Here is an 18,976-nt window from a genome sequence, read left to right on the forward strand (position 1 = left end):
ACCATGAAGGTCTGTATAACGTTTTTGTTGTATTTTCTAAAAGCATGTTTTGCAGAATATTGAAAAATGGGGTGCAAAATTTGCTTAAATTTGCCACGGAATTCTTAAAAATTTGACGCGGAATCAATGAGGGACTGTTAATTGTGTCTCTCCGGATCAGATTATTCCATACAAGTAATCTTAGATAAGAGTACAGATCATCATTTCTGAACAATTTGTTTTCAACAATTTTTTTTTCATTTTTGCCAAATCAGATTGATGCATGTGCAATGCTCTTTGTGCTTCAGGACCTCAAACAAACACTGACATGTCAGTTATTGATGACTGTGTTGTTATCAGAATGGTTTTACCAAGAATACTGAGGGTCATGTGACATTGATTAAGTTCTCCTGGGTAGCTGTAATACAATCCTGAAATTTCTCGGATCAGTATTTGTTGAACAATGTGAAAGAATAAATATTCAATGCAGTCTGTTAAGTGTTCAGATGTAACATATGTTACGATTCTGGTGCTTTGGTTTTGATGAGTCCCATCTTGGATTTGAACCCACACTCTGAGAATCATGCACGTTTTCACCAGACCACAAAGTCTGCTTTTGGAAGTCACAGTGGCTGAGTGATTTAGAAAGCTGACTTGTGTGTTGCCAATGGTTGCCAGACACTGGAAGTCTGGGTTTGAATCCTGGATGGGTATTAGGATCTGTACTGCACTGAAAAAGTGTAATCCCAAATAAATCAAATGTGTATGAAGTTGGTTCCTTTTCCATAACATGTAAATTGATGATAGAAAATCGAATTCTATGAAGTTTTGAACTACGGCACAGTTCATAATGTTAGCAGAATGCTGTCTTTATGAAATCTATGTCTTTCTCGCTTTCATTAAAGAGTTTATATTTTCTTTATGTCTCGATAGATCGTTCAGTTTAGTCAATTTAGGTTTTGAAGGGTGGAGGAAAAGAGTTAACTGATTATGCTTGATGTAGTGATAACTAACAACCATTTTGTTTATAGGTTAAAGGATGTGGACATTTGGAAGTAGAAGAATGGACATCAAGTTTGACCCCGGTTTTTGCTCACTGTGAACTGCACCATCCACACCAGTACCCATGTCAAGTCCAGTCCAGATGGCTCTGCCAGAGTTGTCGCGGCGGATGCATAATGCGCCGATGTCACAGGCACACAGAGACATCACAGATGAGCAGTACCATGACCTCAGAAGACCCCGAAAAGTCCGCTTCTATGTGAATGGTGATCGTTATTTCAAGGGGAAGAGAATGTACATAACTCCACATCGCTACCTCAATTTCAATGATCTGTTGAATGACCTGACAGGGAAGCTCCCCAATAGTGTCTGCCTTCCCTATGGCGTTAGACAGATCTTCACACCAAATCAAGGCCGTCGCGTCTTCGAGATAAAAGACTTACTGGATGGAGAGGCATATGTCTGTGCTGGATTTGAAGGCTTCAAGGTTCTCAAATATGGCAAGGCTGAATTGGAACCTTGGTCTGTGGGTGAGTACTTGTTTAGTTTTCTAAAGTGTAGAATTGAGTTTGTGAAGAGCCCTTGATCAATGAATAGGATGAGGATTGATTGCCATGAACATGTGATATCATTTCCCTGTGGATGGAATAAGGATACTTGATAACTTGGTACCAGTTTTGTAAGTATGGGTGTTAAGGAAATTAGTGTCTGCTTTGTACAGGATAATGCTGCCTTAACCCCCTGGATGCCGAGTTTTTTTTCAGGCGGACATTTTCATAAGATTTGAAAAGTGAACGTTGTGCGAGAATTGCGCTCGCGTGGTCCTGGATCTGCGTACGACTGTGAAATTGCACAGACATGTAGAATATTTGATTTCCTATCCGTTGGTATAAATATAACTGCGACTAACTCAGGGGGTTGAGAAATAGACACGGCTAAATGTTGTCAAAAACTTTTGTGTGTGTTCAAAAACAGTAAATTTCTCAGTTTTTCATCGTGCACCAATAAAAGCACTCTGCTACGATTTTTTTAATTTCGCATCTTTACGGAAAGTGTGAGTGAAGAAAATACAGCTTGATATCTGAACGACATAACTGTATATGAAATGGATGTATGCGCTAATGCATAACGTCATAGACACAAAATCAAAAATGACCCGCAATAAATGTCAAAAATCGATTTTCTACTATGACGTCAAACGTCGATAGAGAGGTCATACACATATAAATATAAGGGGGCATAACTCAGCTATGGTTTACATTAGGTCAATGTAACTCCGATCACATGGAGAGAATTTGCTGTGGATATGGACAGTATATTTTCGTGATGTTTTGTTCACAGTGAACCAAACTATTCCAATGCAAATTTCCCCAGTGTGAGAGAATACCTTTTGGTAGTTTCACAATTTGTAAGAAAAGATGCAAATGTACTACATCAAAAAGCAGGCAATAGCGATTTGGATGTCCCTATCCGATACATATTTTAGTTCTTAGATTCCCATATTCTCCTGTTTGTGTATATGTATTTTTATTAATTTTGCATCATTATTAACGGAGTAGCAGCCACATTTTCAAACGTAATGAAATAACTGAAAATAATGCGACATTTTAGTTGACGTCACGGCATGTTTTGTGCATTTTGTGACGTCGGAAAAAGACTACTCTGGTTGCTGATTAGTTTATATCTAACCTAATTTCTACTCAATGTATAAAAGATCTCGGCTTCTGTGTCAGAATTCAACACTTTTTAGCCAAAATATAAAATGAATGGTTTTATCACTGAAATAGTGTCCTGAATATATCAACAATTACACGGTTTTACTACATTGTGAGCAACACGCGCACCTGCCTAGCATCAATTTAGCGTAAATGAAAATTTCACAACACCTGAATATTCATTGAGTATTCATTTAGGAAAAAGACTTTTCTTCTCATGATTATGAAATCAATTCCCTTCATAAGTATGCAATGAAAGGTACAAAGAGATCGCTTTTTCAGTAAAGAAGTATTAGAAAATGGACGTAAGGCTTGTCCAAATTAAGACTTGACCTGATTTATATATTTTTAACAATTTCCATATAAATATTGTTTGAGTTAGACATTCTGCCATCAGATATATTTTAATCGCAGTTGAATTGACTTTATTATCGAAAAACAATGATAATGAATCATGAAACGTTTTGACAAACTCGCACCTGGTCAATTAATATTCATAATAGTTTTGTCTATAAAAACGACACAAACCAATACAATGAACAAGACAATTCCTTTAAATAGTAGTATGTGTGCCCCTACATTTGATAAAATGTACAAATCATTTTCATTAATATTATCCGTGTTACTTATAAGTTGGAAGTAAATCGCTGTTTATTAACCTCTTCATATGAAACTGCAATATTTGTCCCAACGTATTGAATATTGCTCATGACGGGAACTAAAGCACATGTTGCAGTAATGGCTACGTGTGATCTTCCAACACTTGCGTAGAGGCTTAAAATGTGGTATAATACACTTACTGAGTCAATTTCCCATGTAAATATTATTCAAACAATCAAAAGCTTTCAAAGAATAAAAACGGATACCCTATATCCACACATGATATGGTGTTGAACATGGATATATGTAGATACTGAAATCAATTTCATGAAAAAATATCTGAACGATGCGCAAAATATACATCACAATACTAAAAGTGCAATCGGAATGGTATGGGCATTGTGTTTACTCCTGTTCAACCGACCTTCACCTCAAAGAAATTGCCTAATATGTGCAACAATGTTGACGTGTGACATCACTGCCGATGACCGATTTCTTTCAAAATGGCGGCTTCGCTGACAAGGGTACACAAGATTTTGCGAGGATGTTTTCCTCGTTTCAGGGATCTTTTGTACATAAATGTGAGATGTAAGTAATCAGAATTATTCTGACTATCTGTGTATTGTTATATGTTCTTATCGTTTACATTGTAAATGACGGAAGAAACCAGAAATGCCGATAGGTACCGATTTTGCGTCAGTCATGGCGTCACGCTGCACTAAAAGTTTGACAGTTTCTTATGAATCACCAAATTATTTCATTGTATCTATTTTCAATTTGCTATTTTTGCCACGATACTGTTCCCCTGAATATACTAAGCGTATTGAGTCATTGTAAGCAATGATTAGAGGGCTGGATGTTGGAAAATTTCCGAAAATGCTAGGCAGTGTAAAATTGGAATTTTTCTTTGTTTACATTCCAGTCAAGCGCTGTCTTTCGAGCACAGCGTTCGTTTTCATACAAGGTATATATTGTTTCGTTTTGGCTAGACAGTTGGTATTGGTGACAAAGACCATTTGTAATTTGATTCTAAGATGCATGGGGAGTTCAATGATGCATTTGTCGTAGCTAACTATGAAGTATACATGATATAATAGGCTTCTCAATACCGGCCTTCTCGAAACGTGATTTTGTAAACGCTATCCAATATGGCGGAAAGCGCACTTCGGCGTTCGTGTAAGTGTATTTTCGAAAACATCCCAACCGATTCTGGGTACATCGGTGACGTTTCAGAATTATCATTCCTGGTTACATGAAAACTTGATATCAGTGATCATTAATATGCTATTGTTGAAATTCATTACTCCCAGTAATTATCCGATTTTCACATTTCAAAACATACTGCAAATAACGCTGTGAATCTCGATTTTGTACAGTTTGAAAAATGGCGACATTTACGATGAAGCCAATTAGAAAGGCGATTTTAAGCGCTTTAGCCTGGTCTGAGATAATAGTGGATGGTATCAAGAAACTGGGAATTTTCCGCAGAATTCAAAACTGTGAAGTATTTATATATGCGTGGTATATTTAGAATTTTATTGGACTTCCAAGTGAGGTATGTAGAGGAAGGACATATATGTCCCTGTGGCATCCAGGGGGTTAACCATTCAACTGTCATATTTGACAAAGCATGTTACCAACATGATATGTTAATAGGTATGGTTTAAGTAACAACCAACAATGATCAACAGGCATGGTATGAGTTGTAGTTGTTACCGTCAACAAAAAATTCTGAGAACTCAACTACTGTTGTCTACACTCACAGGAGTCGGGGTTATGGTGTCAGTTTTGAGATACTTACTATACCTACTTCCAGATAAACTACTCCAGAAACTGTCGTGATACATCATGCATTGTGTCCCTTAGTTTGGCCAGGATCTACCATCTTGACTGAGGATTTGACTCTAGTAAATCCTTGCAGTGTGGTCTGCCAGCATATGGCTTGGGGTGTGATAGTGATTTTAGTGGGGTCACCCATTTTGTTCTGCGGAGGTAGGAGGGGTCATCAACTGTATACCCATGTACTGGGAGTTGGGGATGGGTGATGGGTGAAAGCAATTTTGTAGTGCTTAAAAATTATGGGAAGTGTGGGGGAAAGTGTGGTAGGGTGTTTGGGTAAATGTTTTTGTGCAGGATGTGCAAGGGTTACTTTGTCCATAAATGTATTTAGAGGGAGAATGTGTCATTCACATTGTACATGCTTCTTCATAAAAATCGCCATGCTCCTCCATTGATTCATGGCACCCAAGCTATAAAGTATGCACGGTCCCCTATGGAGTCCACCGAAGTGGGGAATCACTTGTTATTTTTGTGTTGCTTTCCTTTCTCGTGTGCTATGAACCTTAAACCAAACTCACGTGATGAATACAAAGATGGAAGTTACTGGATATAATTCAAGAAGCATGGACACTTGTGAAAAAACTTGTGAAGTCTCTGTGATAGTGTATACTGACATGTTACAAGCATGCCCACAGTAGTGCATTTAGGTCAGTCAGGAAAGGTGAATTAACCACAGGAATTAAAATAATGTTGTCTTATGAATCCACAAAAGCAGCTAGCCCATGGCTTTCTATAAATACCGGATCTGACCAAGTCATAACCCAGGGTATTATTGGCTTCATATAGATTGGCACTGCCATTAACTGTCTTGGCAGAAATGTTTTCCTACAAAGTGAGTTAATTCTCTCAGCATGGGGCAAGCAGAGATTATTAATATAGGTGGGCCTGTTGAAGGCTCCAATGTTGTACTTTGGGAGCAGAATTATTACTTGTACTGTTGAATTCATTATTCAATTCTTATCCACCTATAGGTAATTTTTATTTTGTGTGGTTTTTTTTCATTTTTGTCAAACAAACTGCTTGTGGCATCATAATTTATAAATTGTTGACGATTGTGATCCTCAATAAGAACATGAATGTCTGGGATGGCTCTAAAGTCATTTCAACAAGCCAGGTGTCAAGGCAACACCCATTTTCATTTTGTTTGACTGCACATACACCTAAGGGCTCATCTGAATGTCCCTTCTGTGGAAAGGTGGTCAGATGTTTAGTGAATATCATTTTTGATTGAAAGGCTTAATTTCAATGTGATTAGATGATCAGACTAAATATTTCATTGAAATATTTTTAGGTCATGAACTGGATGTTCTTGTTTCAACTTAGACATGCATACTTTGTTGAATTTCTGAAACTGTGACCAATGATGCCTCAATGTATTGGAGAGAAAATGTGAAAGTACATACATCAAAGTATCATAGTAGGAAATGAAAACTTAAAAATCACAACATATATCCATAATAACATTTGTCTAGGGATTTAGTAAGGATTGATTCTGCTCAGCAGCGATCCTTATGGCTTCTACTGGCAGCTTGTCGCTTCCTTAGCAACACAGTAACAAGGACTCAGGACAGAAGTAGTCACAGACTTATTGCAAAACTCTGCCCAGATGGGTCAGAAATGTAATCTCAATGTTATAGTGTATGTGTGTACTGTGCTTGATCTCAAATACCCTATATGTGACTGTTGTTGACAGACTTATTCTGTATTGCGATGTTGATTAAGCAAGTGTGGTATGAAGCTTTGCTGATAAGCTGGTCTGAAGGGTTGACTAGGTGACCTTGAACTAGCTGGCAATGGAAATATGCCATTTGTAATCAATAAAGAACAATTATGTCTTGGTGAATGTGAGAGTTTTATAACAACTTACCATTGTTAGAAACCAGTACATTATTGTTGTATAACAGGGTTATACACTACCCCGTATTACAACATATCAGTGTGATAACCCAGTCCTGTATTATAATATATCACAGTTATACACCAGCCCTATATAAATATAACATATCAGAGTTATATACCAAATCTGTATTACAACACATTGGTGTTAAAAACCAGGCCTGTGTTATAGCATATCATAGTTATACACCAGCCCTATATTACAACATATTAGTGTTATACACCAGCCCTGTGTTATAACACATCACAGTTACACCCCAGCCCTATATTACAACATATTAGTGTTATACTCCAGCCCTGTATTATAACATATCAAAGTTATACACCAGCCATGTATTGCAACATATATAACATTTTTGATTAAATGTCATTTTTTATACTTACCTGGTAGAAAGCCAACAATGTCCACGTGAGTGGCGCTTACTCAATTTCTCTCATAAACAGTCTACAAAAAGTAGAGATGCGAGGTCAACATACGGGCGGTAGGTCACCCAGGTCACGAGATGACCTGGACACGTCATTCCCTTACCCAGCGAGGCAGACAACAAAACCCTCAGGAGGGGAGGCTGGGCGGGAACTCCCGACTGTTGGCTTTCTACCAGGTAAGTATAAAAAATGACATTTAATCAAAAATGTTATATTTTTTACATACTTATCAGGTAAGAAAGCCAACAATGCCCAGAATGGCACAGAGGCGGAGGGCTGAGAGCGTGGACGCGAGACCTCGCCCGTGCGTCTCTACGTAAAGAGGAACCAAGAAACCCTGAGGAGAGCGATCCACCGGCATCCGCCTCCGCACTAGAGGGCGGGTAGGACACCAACCGCTGTCCGGACATCTCCGATAAGGAGGAGGGATCGGCCGACAAACCCGGAAGGGAAACCCAACACGAGAAAAGACAACTCAACACTGAAGGAGTGGAGAGAAGCAACAGAAAAGTTTATTTGAGGCAAAAAGGGTGTGTAGCTGAGGTCCCCAGCTTGGCACCATACGAGAGGCGGGGGAGTGTAGGTCGCCTAAAGAGGAGCAGCCCCGCGCCGATTTAAAGGGTAAGGACCCCCCGTTCTTTGCTGGGCAAAGACCTGGGGTCCTAGCCTTGAAATGCCCGCCAGATCCTCGTTGGAGAGGGTTCGTAAATAGTGGTTGGCGAACACCAAGCCAGACTTCCAGAAGCAGCCCGCCATGATGTCCGCCACCGCAATGTTGCGGTGATAAGCCATGGTGGCCGAGACGGCCCTGATCTCGTGTGGGTTGGTTCGAGTCGGAAGAGGTCTGTCCTGGCCTTTGTAGGCCTCTATGATGGCCGACCGAAGGTATACCCCAAGAGCTCTCCGATCAATCTCCCTTTTGCTCCTCTGGGAGTGAGGGAGGAAGAGCCTCCGCCGCCCCCGCCTAAGGGAGTGGGTACGGTCGGTATACACTCGGAGAGCCCTGACAGGGCAGAGAGAGAGTGCTCCCTCCTCCGTCGGGTCTACCAACGGCCCTAAGGAAGGGATGTGGAAGGTACGTCCCAGTTCGTCTGCCTGTTGGTTCTTGCAAACGAAGTCGGGGGCGAGGCCATGGCCACTAGAAAGGTGGTCTTCACCATGACGCGGAGGAGGGGAACCTCTTCCAGAGGCTCATAAAAATCTGACTTGAGGTGGTCAAGGACCACTGCCAGATCCCACTCAGGAGCCCTCGGCTTGCGCCGACCCTCCGCCTGTCGGAAAGACTTGATGAGCTCCCTCAGTACAGAAATGTCCAGTCCCGGCGACCTCTTCCTTATAACGGACATGATGGCCGCCAGATTGGTGTTAAGGGAGGAGGCCTTGAGCCCTCGAACGTTGCGCAAGTGAACCAGATAATCAGCTATCTGGGGAAGAGTGGCAGAACCGGCCTCCACGCCGTTGTCTTCACAGAAGGGGGAAAAGGAACCCCACTGGAAGTCGTAGAGCTTCTGCGTGGTTTTCCTCTGTGAGGAAGCCAAGGCCGAGGCTACTCGCTTGGAGTATCCACTGTTCCTGAGCCCCCTTTGAATACAAGCCAAACGTGCAGATCGAATACCTGAGGGTTTTCGTGAACACGGCCACTTGGCTTGCTTATGAGAAGGTCCCTCCAGTGAGGGATCTGAACGGGATCCTGCAGACAGAGTCTGCGAAGGGGAATGAACCAGGGCCAGGCAGGCCACATGGGAGCCACCAGAAGCAGTCTGATGGACTTGGTGGTCTGAAGCTTGGCCACTACCTGTGCTAGAACCGCTGGGGGAGGGAAGGCATAAGCGTCCATCCCTTCCCACTCTAACGACAGTGCATCGACGGCCCAGGCCGCTGGGTCCGGCACGGGGGATACATAGATCGGGAGCTGGCAGTTCAGCCTGGTGGCAAACAGATCCAACATGGGCCTGCCGAACTGGAGACAGAGGGACTGAAACGTCTGCGGGTTCAGTTGCCACTCTGTCGAATGAGGCACGTCCGGCCGGGAGAGAACATCTGCCAGGACGTTCTTGGCTCCTGGAATGTGAACTGCACGGATGCTCAGGCAGAGCCTGTCTACCAGTTCGAACAGGCGGAGGGTCAGGTCTAGGAGAGGAGTGGCTCTGGTGGAGCCTTGACGGTTGATCGTCCAGGCTGCGACTGAGCTGTCCGTGTGGACCAGTAAGGTCTGGTGCCTGAGGGGAACGGACCAATGGAGGATGGCAAGTCGTATGGCGTCCAACTCCAGCACATTGATGTGCCGTCCTGCTGGGCTGCCGACCAGGTACCTGCCGTCTGGTCCGACCCCAAGTGAGCGCCCCATCCTTGGGTGGAGGCGTCCACGAAAAGGTGACTGGTCGGGAGAGGTGTCCTTAGGGGAACTCCTTTGAGGACGTTGTCGTCCACTTGCCACCAGGTGAGGAAGTGTCTGAGGTGAGGTGGGAGACTTATTGGGTGAAGACAGTGGGTCTCCCTGACGTGCTCGTTGAGGAACATCTGAAGAGGTCGGAGCATCAGCCTCCCCCTTATGGTTAGGTCCTGGGCTGACGTCAGGAGGCCCAATATCCGCTGCCACTGCCTGAGGGACAGGGGCTCTGATAGTGCCCGAGTCATCAGGGGCGCTAGCCTGGTCATCCGCTCCTTGGGTACAAAAGCCTTGAAGGCTACTGTATCCAGTATGGCACCTAGGTATTGGAGAGAGGTGGTTGGTACCAGGTCCGACTTCTCCAGGTTCACTAGCCACCCTAGGCGTCGAAGGAGGTGGATGACGAGGTCCCGTTGCGCCTCGAGAATGGAGGGCGAAGTGTTGTGAGCGAACCCATCGTCCAGGTACATTAGGAATTGGACCTGGAGTTCGTGGAGGAACTGGACGATGGGTTGGGTCACACGAGTGAACAGCCATGGGGCAGAGGAAATCCCGAACGGGAGGACATTCCACTGAAAGTGCCTGCCCCCCAGGACGAAACGGAGGTACCTGCAATCCGCCAAGTGAATGGGGATGTGCAGGTACGCATCCTGGAGGTCGAGGGACACCATGTAGTCCGAGGGCTCCAGTAACCGCATGACTGACGGAACAGTCAAGAGTCGAAAATATGGCGGCTGTTCGAGGTAGGAGGAGTTGAACTCCTTCAAGTCGTGAATCAGCCGCCATTTCACCGAGTTGCGTTTGGGCCTGACAAAAACGGGGGAATAGAACCCGGGGGTCAGATCCTGGAGGGGGATTTCCTGAACTGCCCCCTTGGAGACTAGAGACTCCACCTGCTCTAAGGTGAGTTGGAACCTGACCGAGTCCATCGGACGTTCCACCGGAGAGCAGGTTAGAGGGGGCGGAGAGGAGATCGGGATGCGGAAGCCACGCTCCAGGATCCGACACACGAATGGGTCTAGTCCTAGCTGACGCCAGTTTGGGACAAAGAGGCTCAAGCGGCCGCCAACGGGTCCGTCGAATGGAGGAATGATAGGTGGCGGAAGGATTGGCGGGCACCAAGAGTCACTTCTTCTTGGACGTCCACTTGCCCTTGTTCCACTTCCGCGGAGTGCCCTTGCTGGGGGTTTGGAATCCCTGGTTAGCCTGGCTGGGCTGGTTGGACTGGTTCATGGGTCCTCGGCCACGACCTCCGAACCGAAAGTCCACCTTCCCTGTCCGCTTCCTAGGAGTGGATTGGTCTGCTGGAGGACCTCCCTGACGCTTGCGGGGGGTGGAGCCTGCTGAGGGTCCGCCACCCGTCATGATCCGATTGGTTAGGTCCTGCTGCTGGATCTCATGGCGAGTGCGGAGAGCTTCTGGGATTTCCCCCGCGAACAAGGTGTCTGCCGACACTGAGGCGTGACGGAGGGAGATTAGTGCGCCCCAGGAAGCCTTCCCGTCTGAGGTTGGTAATGGCAGCTGAAATCCTAGCAGCCGACAGGGTGACTTGTGCCACTCCGCCAGCTACCGCTCCAAATGCCCTATACAGAGGTTCCTCACCCTGTTCCATCCCTGCCTCCTTGGCGAAAGTGGCCATAGCTTGGCAGGTGTGAGCAACATAGTTGCTCAGCCCCACAATGGATCTGGCCTCCTTGTCCAAATGGATAAGGTGATTGTCCGACACCTTGTGGGGTACCCCAGCAGAAGCAACACGAGAGATATCGGGATCCAAGGAGGGAGGATCTAAAGGAATGGGCGAGTTCGCCACTGGAAGCCTGATCCTCTGTTTGTCTGAGAGGAGGAGCTGAGGGGTAAGGCGACCTGGTCCGGCGGTGGCAACAGCCTCCTTCAGTTCCTTAGCGGCTGCTTCAAGGAAGCGGTGCGGAGGGAGGACTTTCCGAGGGGAGAGAACACAGTCTTCAGGGCAGAAAGACTTGCCTCTCGCCCTAGAAGCGGCAGAAGGTTGATCGTCCACCTCCGCCAACACCACACCGGTGTATTCCGCAATTGCCTCCAGTCTAGACGCAGAGTCAGAGACTGGAGGGTTAGGCTCTGGAAGGACAGGGTCGCTGTCATCCCCCACCTCCTCCGGGAGGATAGGAATAAGTGGAGGGTCTCTTGTGTTAATGAACTCCCTAGAGGGGGAGGACCTGGGAGAAGGAGAGCGCCTCGGGGGGTGAACAGGCGTCCGCCTCCGGAGGCGGAGCGGAGAGGAGGGTTCCGCGGAACGTGCCGATGTGGGCGGACCAAGGCGTTGATCAAGGATGGACTCCACTAACCCTTTAACGGAAAGGAGAAGCCTCTCTGAGCGAACCTGCTCCCTGTCACGAGACTTCTTCGCTTTTTTCTCCTTCCTTCTCTTCTTCTCCTTCCTCCCCTCCGGTGATACGGCTACGTCCTCCCCTCTGGCATAGTCCTGATGGGGTCCGACTCCATTCCTGACTGAGAGTCGAACTCCTCCGCCTCCTCATGAATAACTAACTCCTCTGATGCGGAGGGAGAAGGAGGGCGGATGGGAGAGCGAGGCTCCGATCGTCTAGATGACGCCGAAGACACTGGCGAACCTGCGGAAGGCGCTGCCTTCTTCCGATGAGACTCCCTCTCGCTCTTCCTAAGTACTGCCAGGTACTGACGAAAGTCCCGCTCAGAGAGGACCTCACACTCTGCACAAGTGTTATCCGCAGCGCAGGGACTCTTGCAAAGCCTACACAATGTGTGAGGATCCCACTTAGCCGACTTCCTAGTGCTGCACTGAGTGCAGAAGGAGGCGAATACCATGGTGGAACGCACGACAGGGTACGCTGCCGAGGGGTGACGGCAGAGTAAACTCCTATCCGAGGAGGATAGGCACGTCACAAGCGAATGGTCCGACCATGCGGAAGGTTCGCCTGTCCTCCGCCTTTCCGTCAAGGCGAAAGGTCCGCCAATGCTCCTCTACACCACACAAGGGTTGAGGGGAACGACAGAAGAATCTCCTAGCGAAGGGTCCGCCTAGGCGGAGGGTCCGCCTGACCTCCGCTACTGCGCACAAAGGCGCAGGTGAACGATTGTTAAGGAACCCCTAACGAAAGGTCCGCTCGGGTGAAGGGTTCGCCTGTCCTCTGCCTCTCCGTCAAGGCGGAAGGTCCGCCTATCCGCCAACCCGCCTATCCGCCAGCGAGTAACGCGGAAGCCCGACAAGGGTCCGAGTGCACGAGCCACACAAGCGTGAACCGAGACACAATTGGGACACCCGTGAAGCACGTGCAAGTGGGACAATGGCCGACGACCCACAAACTGCTGGCAAGAAAGAAAAAATCAGCTAGTCGCAGATAACGAAAAACACCTAAAAGCGACTAGAATGATGATAGTAGAGAGAGAGAGAGAGATATAGAAAAATGCAATAAACAAAGCACACACTTAACTAGAATCCAGTAGAGCGGCCAAGCAACACGTCTTGACTCGCTCGTCTCTAGTAAGGGAATGACGTGTCCAGGTCATCTCGTGACCTGGGTGACCTACCGCCCGTATGTTGACCTCGCATCTCTACTTTTTGTAGACTGTGTTATGAGAGAAATTGAGTAAGCGCCACTCACGTGGGCATTGTTGGCTTTCTTACCTGATAAGTATGTAAAAAATTATTGTTATACCCCAGCCCTGTGTTTTAACATGTCAGAGTTATACACCATCCCTGTATTATAACATATCAGAGTTATACAAGAACCTTATATTGCAACATATTAGTATTATACACCAGCCCCATATTACAACATATCACAGTTACACCCCAGCCCTATATTACAACATATTAGTGTTATACTCCAGCCCTGTATTATAAGTTGTCATATCAAAGTTATACACCAACCATGTATTGCAACATATTATTGTTATACCCCAGCCCTGTGTTTTAACATGTCAGAGTTATACACCATCCCTGTATTATAACATATCAGAGTTATACAAGAACCTTATATTGCAACATATTAGTATTATACACCAGCCCCATATTACAACATATCACAGTTACACCCCAGCCCTATATTACAACATATTAGTATTATACACCAGCCCCATATTACAACATAGCACAGTTACACACCAGCCCATATTACAAGATATTAGTGTTATACACCAGCCCTGTGTTTTAACACTTCAGAGTTATACACTAGCCCTGTATTATAGCTAAAATGGATAGAATTATCATTAAAACAACCGTGCGTTATCAGAAAGAGAACCTTATATTCTCCAATCACCTATGGCTTGTTTAAACTTGGGTTCATTATTGACCATATATCTGGCTCACATTCGTCACATGTGCCTGTGCCAGTATGCACTTTCCTGCCTGTGCCAGCCATAACAATTGTACCATAGATGACAACATACAGCAACGGAAATATCGATTTGAAGTCTAACGTTGTTGATCACTGAAAACAATGGGGGCTGGTAGTATGAGCAAAGGTCAAGGTCGAATGTGGTCACTCTCAATAGTGACGTCATTTGTGTTGTTCTGTGATGTGTCTATATTTGTAAAATGTGTGTCAGTGACCTCTGTCGTTTTGTTGTTGGCAGTAAATGCTTCTAAACCGATGCCGCTGTTTTTATTCTTATTTTATTAAAAATTCTATTCATTTTAGCTATAATAACGGTAACGCTATTTTTCAGGGCATTATCATTTGCAGAAGCCCTCGGTCTTTTCATCGGGCAGTTAATGAAAGAGCTCGGGCTTCTGCAAATGATAATGCCCTGAAAAATAGCATTACCCTTATATTATAACATATCATAGTTATACACCAGCCCTGTATTACAACATATTAGTGTTATACACCAGCCCTGTATTATAACAGATCACAGTTATACACCAGCGCTGTATTTTCTGTATCATAACATATCAGCCTGGATGAAAAGATGTACAAGTCTTTGCACAATGAACATACTCCCCATAGTTAAAAAATCAAATTGATGTATCATTAACTAGTTTATTTCTAAGTCTTTGAATATATTGTTTTATTAGCAACCATTTGGATTCGGTCAAACTATCAAAGGCTATTTTTGTTATAGATTGTTTAAGTTTGACATACTGTATATATATACAGTCATTACATGTACATATGAATAACACATGGGCCCAATAGTGAGCAAGTCAAGTCATGCTTTTGACGTGAACGATTGAAGATCATCAGGCTATGTAATTGCCTACATTCACCAATGTAAAGGGAGCATTAGACATCGCGAGATGACCTCCTTTTAAGAATAATGACTTGACTGACACACAATCAATTAATTGATTGTTTTGTTGGGGTTTATTAGGGTGGTTATGCTCCATATATCAATTTTATAGTTGTTTTGTCTGACAAGGAATGGGTTTCTTGTTTAAGTAGTGTTAAGATTTTACCAAAAGTCAGATGTATTCGTATCTAAACGTTTTTATATTCTTCACATGGTGAAAATATGTCCCTCTTGTACAGGTGACTAACACTTCTGTTGTTGTGCCATATAGGAGATAACATAAAGAGGTGTTTCATAGATATGTCCATGTAATAATTCCTTATGGTTTATATTTCATTAAACAAACCAATTTCAACATTTAAGCATAAAATTGTCTAATTTTCAAGAAAATAAGCCTATCATTCAATTATACAGTTTAAATTATTTGGCACCAGTGTGACAATAATACTCGACCATTTGTTCAAAGCCAAATCAGTGGGTAGGAGCTGTGTGAAGCTTACCCTAAAAGGCCTGACTTTACAGTGACAGGAGTTATCTCTCTTTCCATGTCATCCCACTGAAACTCTTCATTGAAGTCAACCCATATCTGCAACTGTTTGGTGTTATTTTATTTATTATGCATTCTATCTTTGTTAATGAAACACAAATGGATGGTGATTTTTTCTTCTTCAGTGATGTTTATTTTTTAAGAAAACCAAAACAAAATGTGTGTAAGTAAAAGTAAGTTGTAAATATGAAGTAAAGCTAAGTTCTGTGGATAGTCAACTTTTTTATTGCAATGAGTGTGATGTTATGATGTAAGTACTAACACTGTTGCACTCGTTGCATGAAAGAAGTTGACTATCCAAAGAACTTGGCTTTCCTTCAAAATGTGTGTAGTTACTGCGCTGTGAAGATATTGGATATGAATGTCATAGCTTAAAGAAAACGGTTGAATAGATCTATAAAAAAACTCGATCACTATGTGACCACATCGGTCATGTGGGAAAAATATGCTTCACTGAAAACAACTTCTCACATTGAGCCTTGAACTATTTGACTTGTTTTTCTGGAGACCTGAGCAACTCTGAGTTCAAAGGCTCTACAAACAGCTGAGAACAGCACAATTTGAAACCCCACTCAATCTGACAGTTTATGCTAGTGACCCTGCAAGTTGAGTTCACATGCTGAAACATAACACAGGTTACAAGGTTTCATGGCAATTCCTGTTATAGACTGAATTTTTTTTGTTCTGTAAAGAAAACTATCTTGTGTGTTGTGCTCATACACTAAAAATTATCTTATTGAACTGTTTTTTTTTAACTTAGCTTCTGCTCTGTCTGATTTATTTATCATTTGTAACTAACTAACAGGCTTGCAGCTGTTTATGAGGGCGCTACAACTGTCAGTGTAATAATAGTTTTGTCTGACAAGGAATAGGTTTCCTTTTTTTTTTAAGTGATTTTAAGATGATTCCAAAAGTCACGTGCATTCTCAGCTGGTACATATTCTAGTGACTAGTTCTTCTGTGGTATGGTCTTTAATTTTGGTGATTTTAAATTCAAAGATGGAAAGAAGTTAATTCAAGCAAGATAATGTAATCACCATTTAATAAACATTAATGATGCAATATATCTAGGTGTGATAGACATAACCCCATTTTTTGTTTCTACAGAATGTGTTTGTGTTGCCGTTAACAAAGCTGACACACTCATCTGTGGTTTAATTGTTTCATTGAGAAGCGCTAACTCAGCAAGTTACATGTGTTGTACCATGCACACTCATTTTTTCAACGGACTGTCAGTGACACAGAAAGAACCTCAGGAATATATGTAACATTTCCCTTTAAACACATTGACTTATAGCCAAGGAAAACTGCAGCTAAGTTCCCATTATCTAATGTAGAATATTGTCCAATAAGAAAGTAGACAAACCATTACTATCACCATGACAACAGCATGAGAGGTTAGTTGACAACAAGAACTATGCCATCTGCCCCTACTCTGCAGACGTCTGTCACCTTCCCTATGATCAGCCATTGATAATCTTCACAAAGCATGTGACAGTGAAACACAAATGCCCCTTCAGATTCTCTTGCCTGTCAAGATCATTTGAATATGACATAAAAGATTCAATACCCTGCTCGTCAGTTCTATAAGTGTGGAAGCCTCTTTTAGATTTAAATGGATTGGTATTGTAAAGAAAACCTTATGACTGTGGTTGGTAAACCATGTCATTTTTTCATCAATATTGGTTGACAATTTTGGACTGGTTATGCTTCTTTTGTTGAGCTGAGTATGTGATTATAAGCTGAATAATTTTGTCATGGTGGCTCTCCCTTTTTATGAGTAGACAGTCTTGTTATAGCAATGACTGTGTGATCATGCAAGTTGATCGTTCTGGTTTATTAATAGGGACTCACTCTGTATGCTTATGGAGGATGGTTGCCTGGAGCTATGTTGGAAAGTGAAATAACTTTGACTGAATTCCGAAATAGTTTCCAATGGATGTTCCAGTGGGAGTTTGATTTGTGTGGTATTGGAAATCCAGGATGATATGTGACTGTGTTTTGTGTCACTGAGTAACTTTCAGAGCAAACACTGTGTCTCTTTTTAAACCATCAACATGAAAGTCAAGTTCAGCTCAGTTTTACTTCAATGGATGGGATTGCTGACCATGTCAGCATTTTGCAAGAAAGATGATTTGGTGTTCATTTGTGAGATAGCTCATGCTTATATTGGAAGGAACTGTGTAGTTGAAACTTATCCCATTCCTTAGACCAGTAGGCTTACACACTATGTTGGTATCAAATTTCAACCTTGGAAGTTATTTCCACACATGTAATGCAATCAGCCTTTATAAAGCTGTGTTGATGATTTGTAATGGATTATTTCTGCCATTTCTTGTTGTAATTGTGGAACTGGATCATTAGACTGGGGTATTAAACCAGTAGAAAGAAGAAATAATCATAGGTTCTGATGATATTTGCCAGTGTATTGGCCACCTTTCTTGTGTAAGTCAAAGAAAATACTTTGATAATGAATGTTATTGGTGCCCTATCTACAGTCAAGAAAGCAGCTTTTTTAGCCAATTTGAAGTTAATTACATGGCACTGTTCTTATCAACCTAGTAACATGCGTTAGAAATAAATAGGTGTTTTAATCTGTCTTTGACTACAGGAATCTAGTAATGGTATATTTTACCTAGGTAATATAACATCTTTTGATAGCACTGAAGATTTTAGATAACAGTGAATATGGAGTACGTGAAGAAAGATTATCGGTTTAAAATGTATAAACAACAACAACCAAGAAGGTTATCTGCCAAACGTGTCCCAAAGGTGTCTGGTAATGAACAAGGTTTTGATGAAAATAAGCCTTGGTTTGGCATTTACAAGAAACAAGCTGGAGTTAAGGCAAAGGGCTACCGCTATGGGTATCAGAGATTGTACAGTGATTCCGAAGACTTTTATGATGATGACATTGAAGGTTCGTTGGACTATGTAGCTGGTTATGGGAAGTTAAAGATAGGCAGACTGCATTTCAGCAATGGCGTTCATGGTGTAAGACAGTATCCATCAGAATACATCAGTCCTGAGAGTGACCATGAAAGGCAAGGAGAGACTGTTATTTTGAATCGACTTCCAAAGATGGTGGACGCGGAAAATGTGCCTAGCAGACATCATGAATGTAGGGGAAACATGGACAGGAATCACAGCAAAGATGGCGACAGACATGGAAATGTCCATGAAAGTCAGGGAGTTGACAGAGTTGTGGGTAGTCCTAGAGCTGAAGATGAGTTTCTCCGTGGTCCTGGGCATGATGTTCTGAAGACAAGAAGTGACTATTATAATGGTGCCCATGGAAAGGATGAAGATATTTTGAGAAATAAAGCACAGGAAAAG

At 43.2% G+C, this 18,976-nt stretch overlaps 1 protein-coding gene across 1 annotated transcript in view; it reads left to right on the forward strand.

Annotated features, from left to right (window-relative positions):
* Positions 1-18,976, forward strand: part of LOC137298953 (serine/threonine-protein kinase DCLK3-like) — a 66,217-nt gene that overhangs the window by 19,601 nt on the left and 27,640 nt on the right. Inside the window, exon 2 of the mRNA XM_067831347.1 lies at positions 1,011-1,511. Coding sequence (XP_067687448.1) covers positions 1,106-1,511 — 406 coding nt within the window. The 5' untranslated portion in view covers positions 1,011-1,105. The remainder of the gene's footprint in view (positions 1-1,010; positions 1,512-18,976) is intronic.

This window comes from Haliotis asinina, chromosome 10 (genome assembly GCF_037392515.1).
Source record: "Haliotis asinina isolate JCU_RB_2024 chromosome 10, JCU_Hal_asi_v2, whole genome shotgun sequence".
Lineage (NCBI taxonomy): Eukaryota > Metazoa > Mollusca > Gastropoda > Lepetellida > Haliotidae > Haliotis > Haliotis asinina.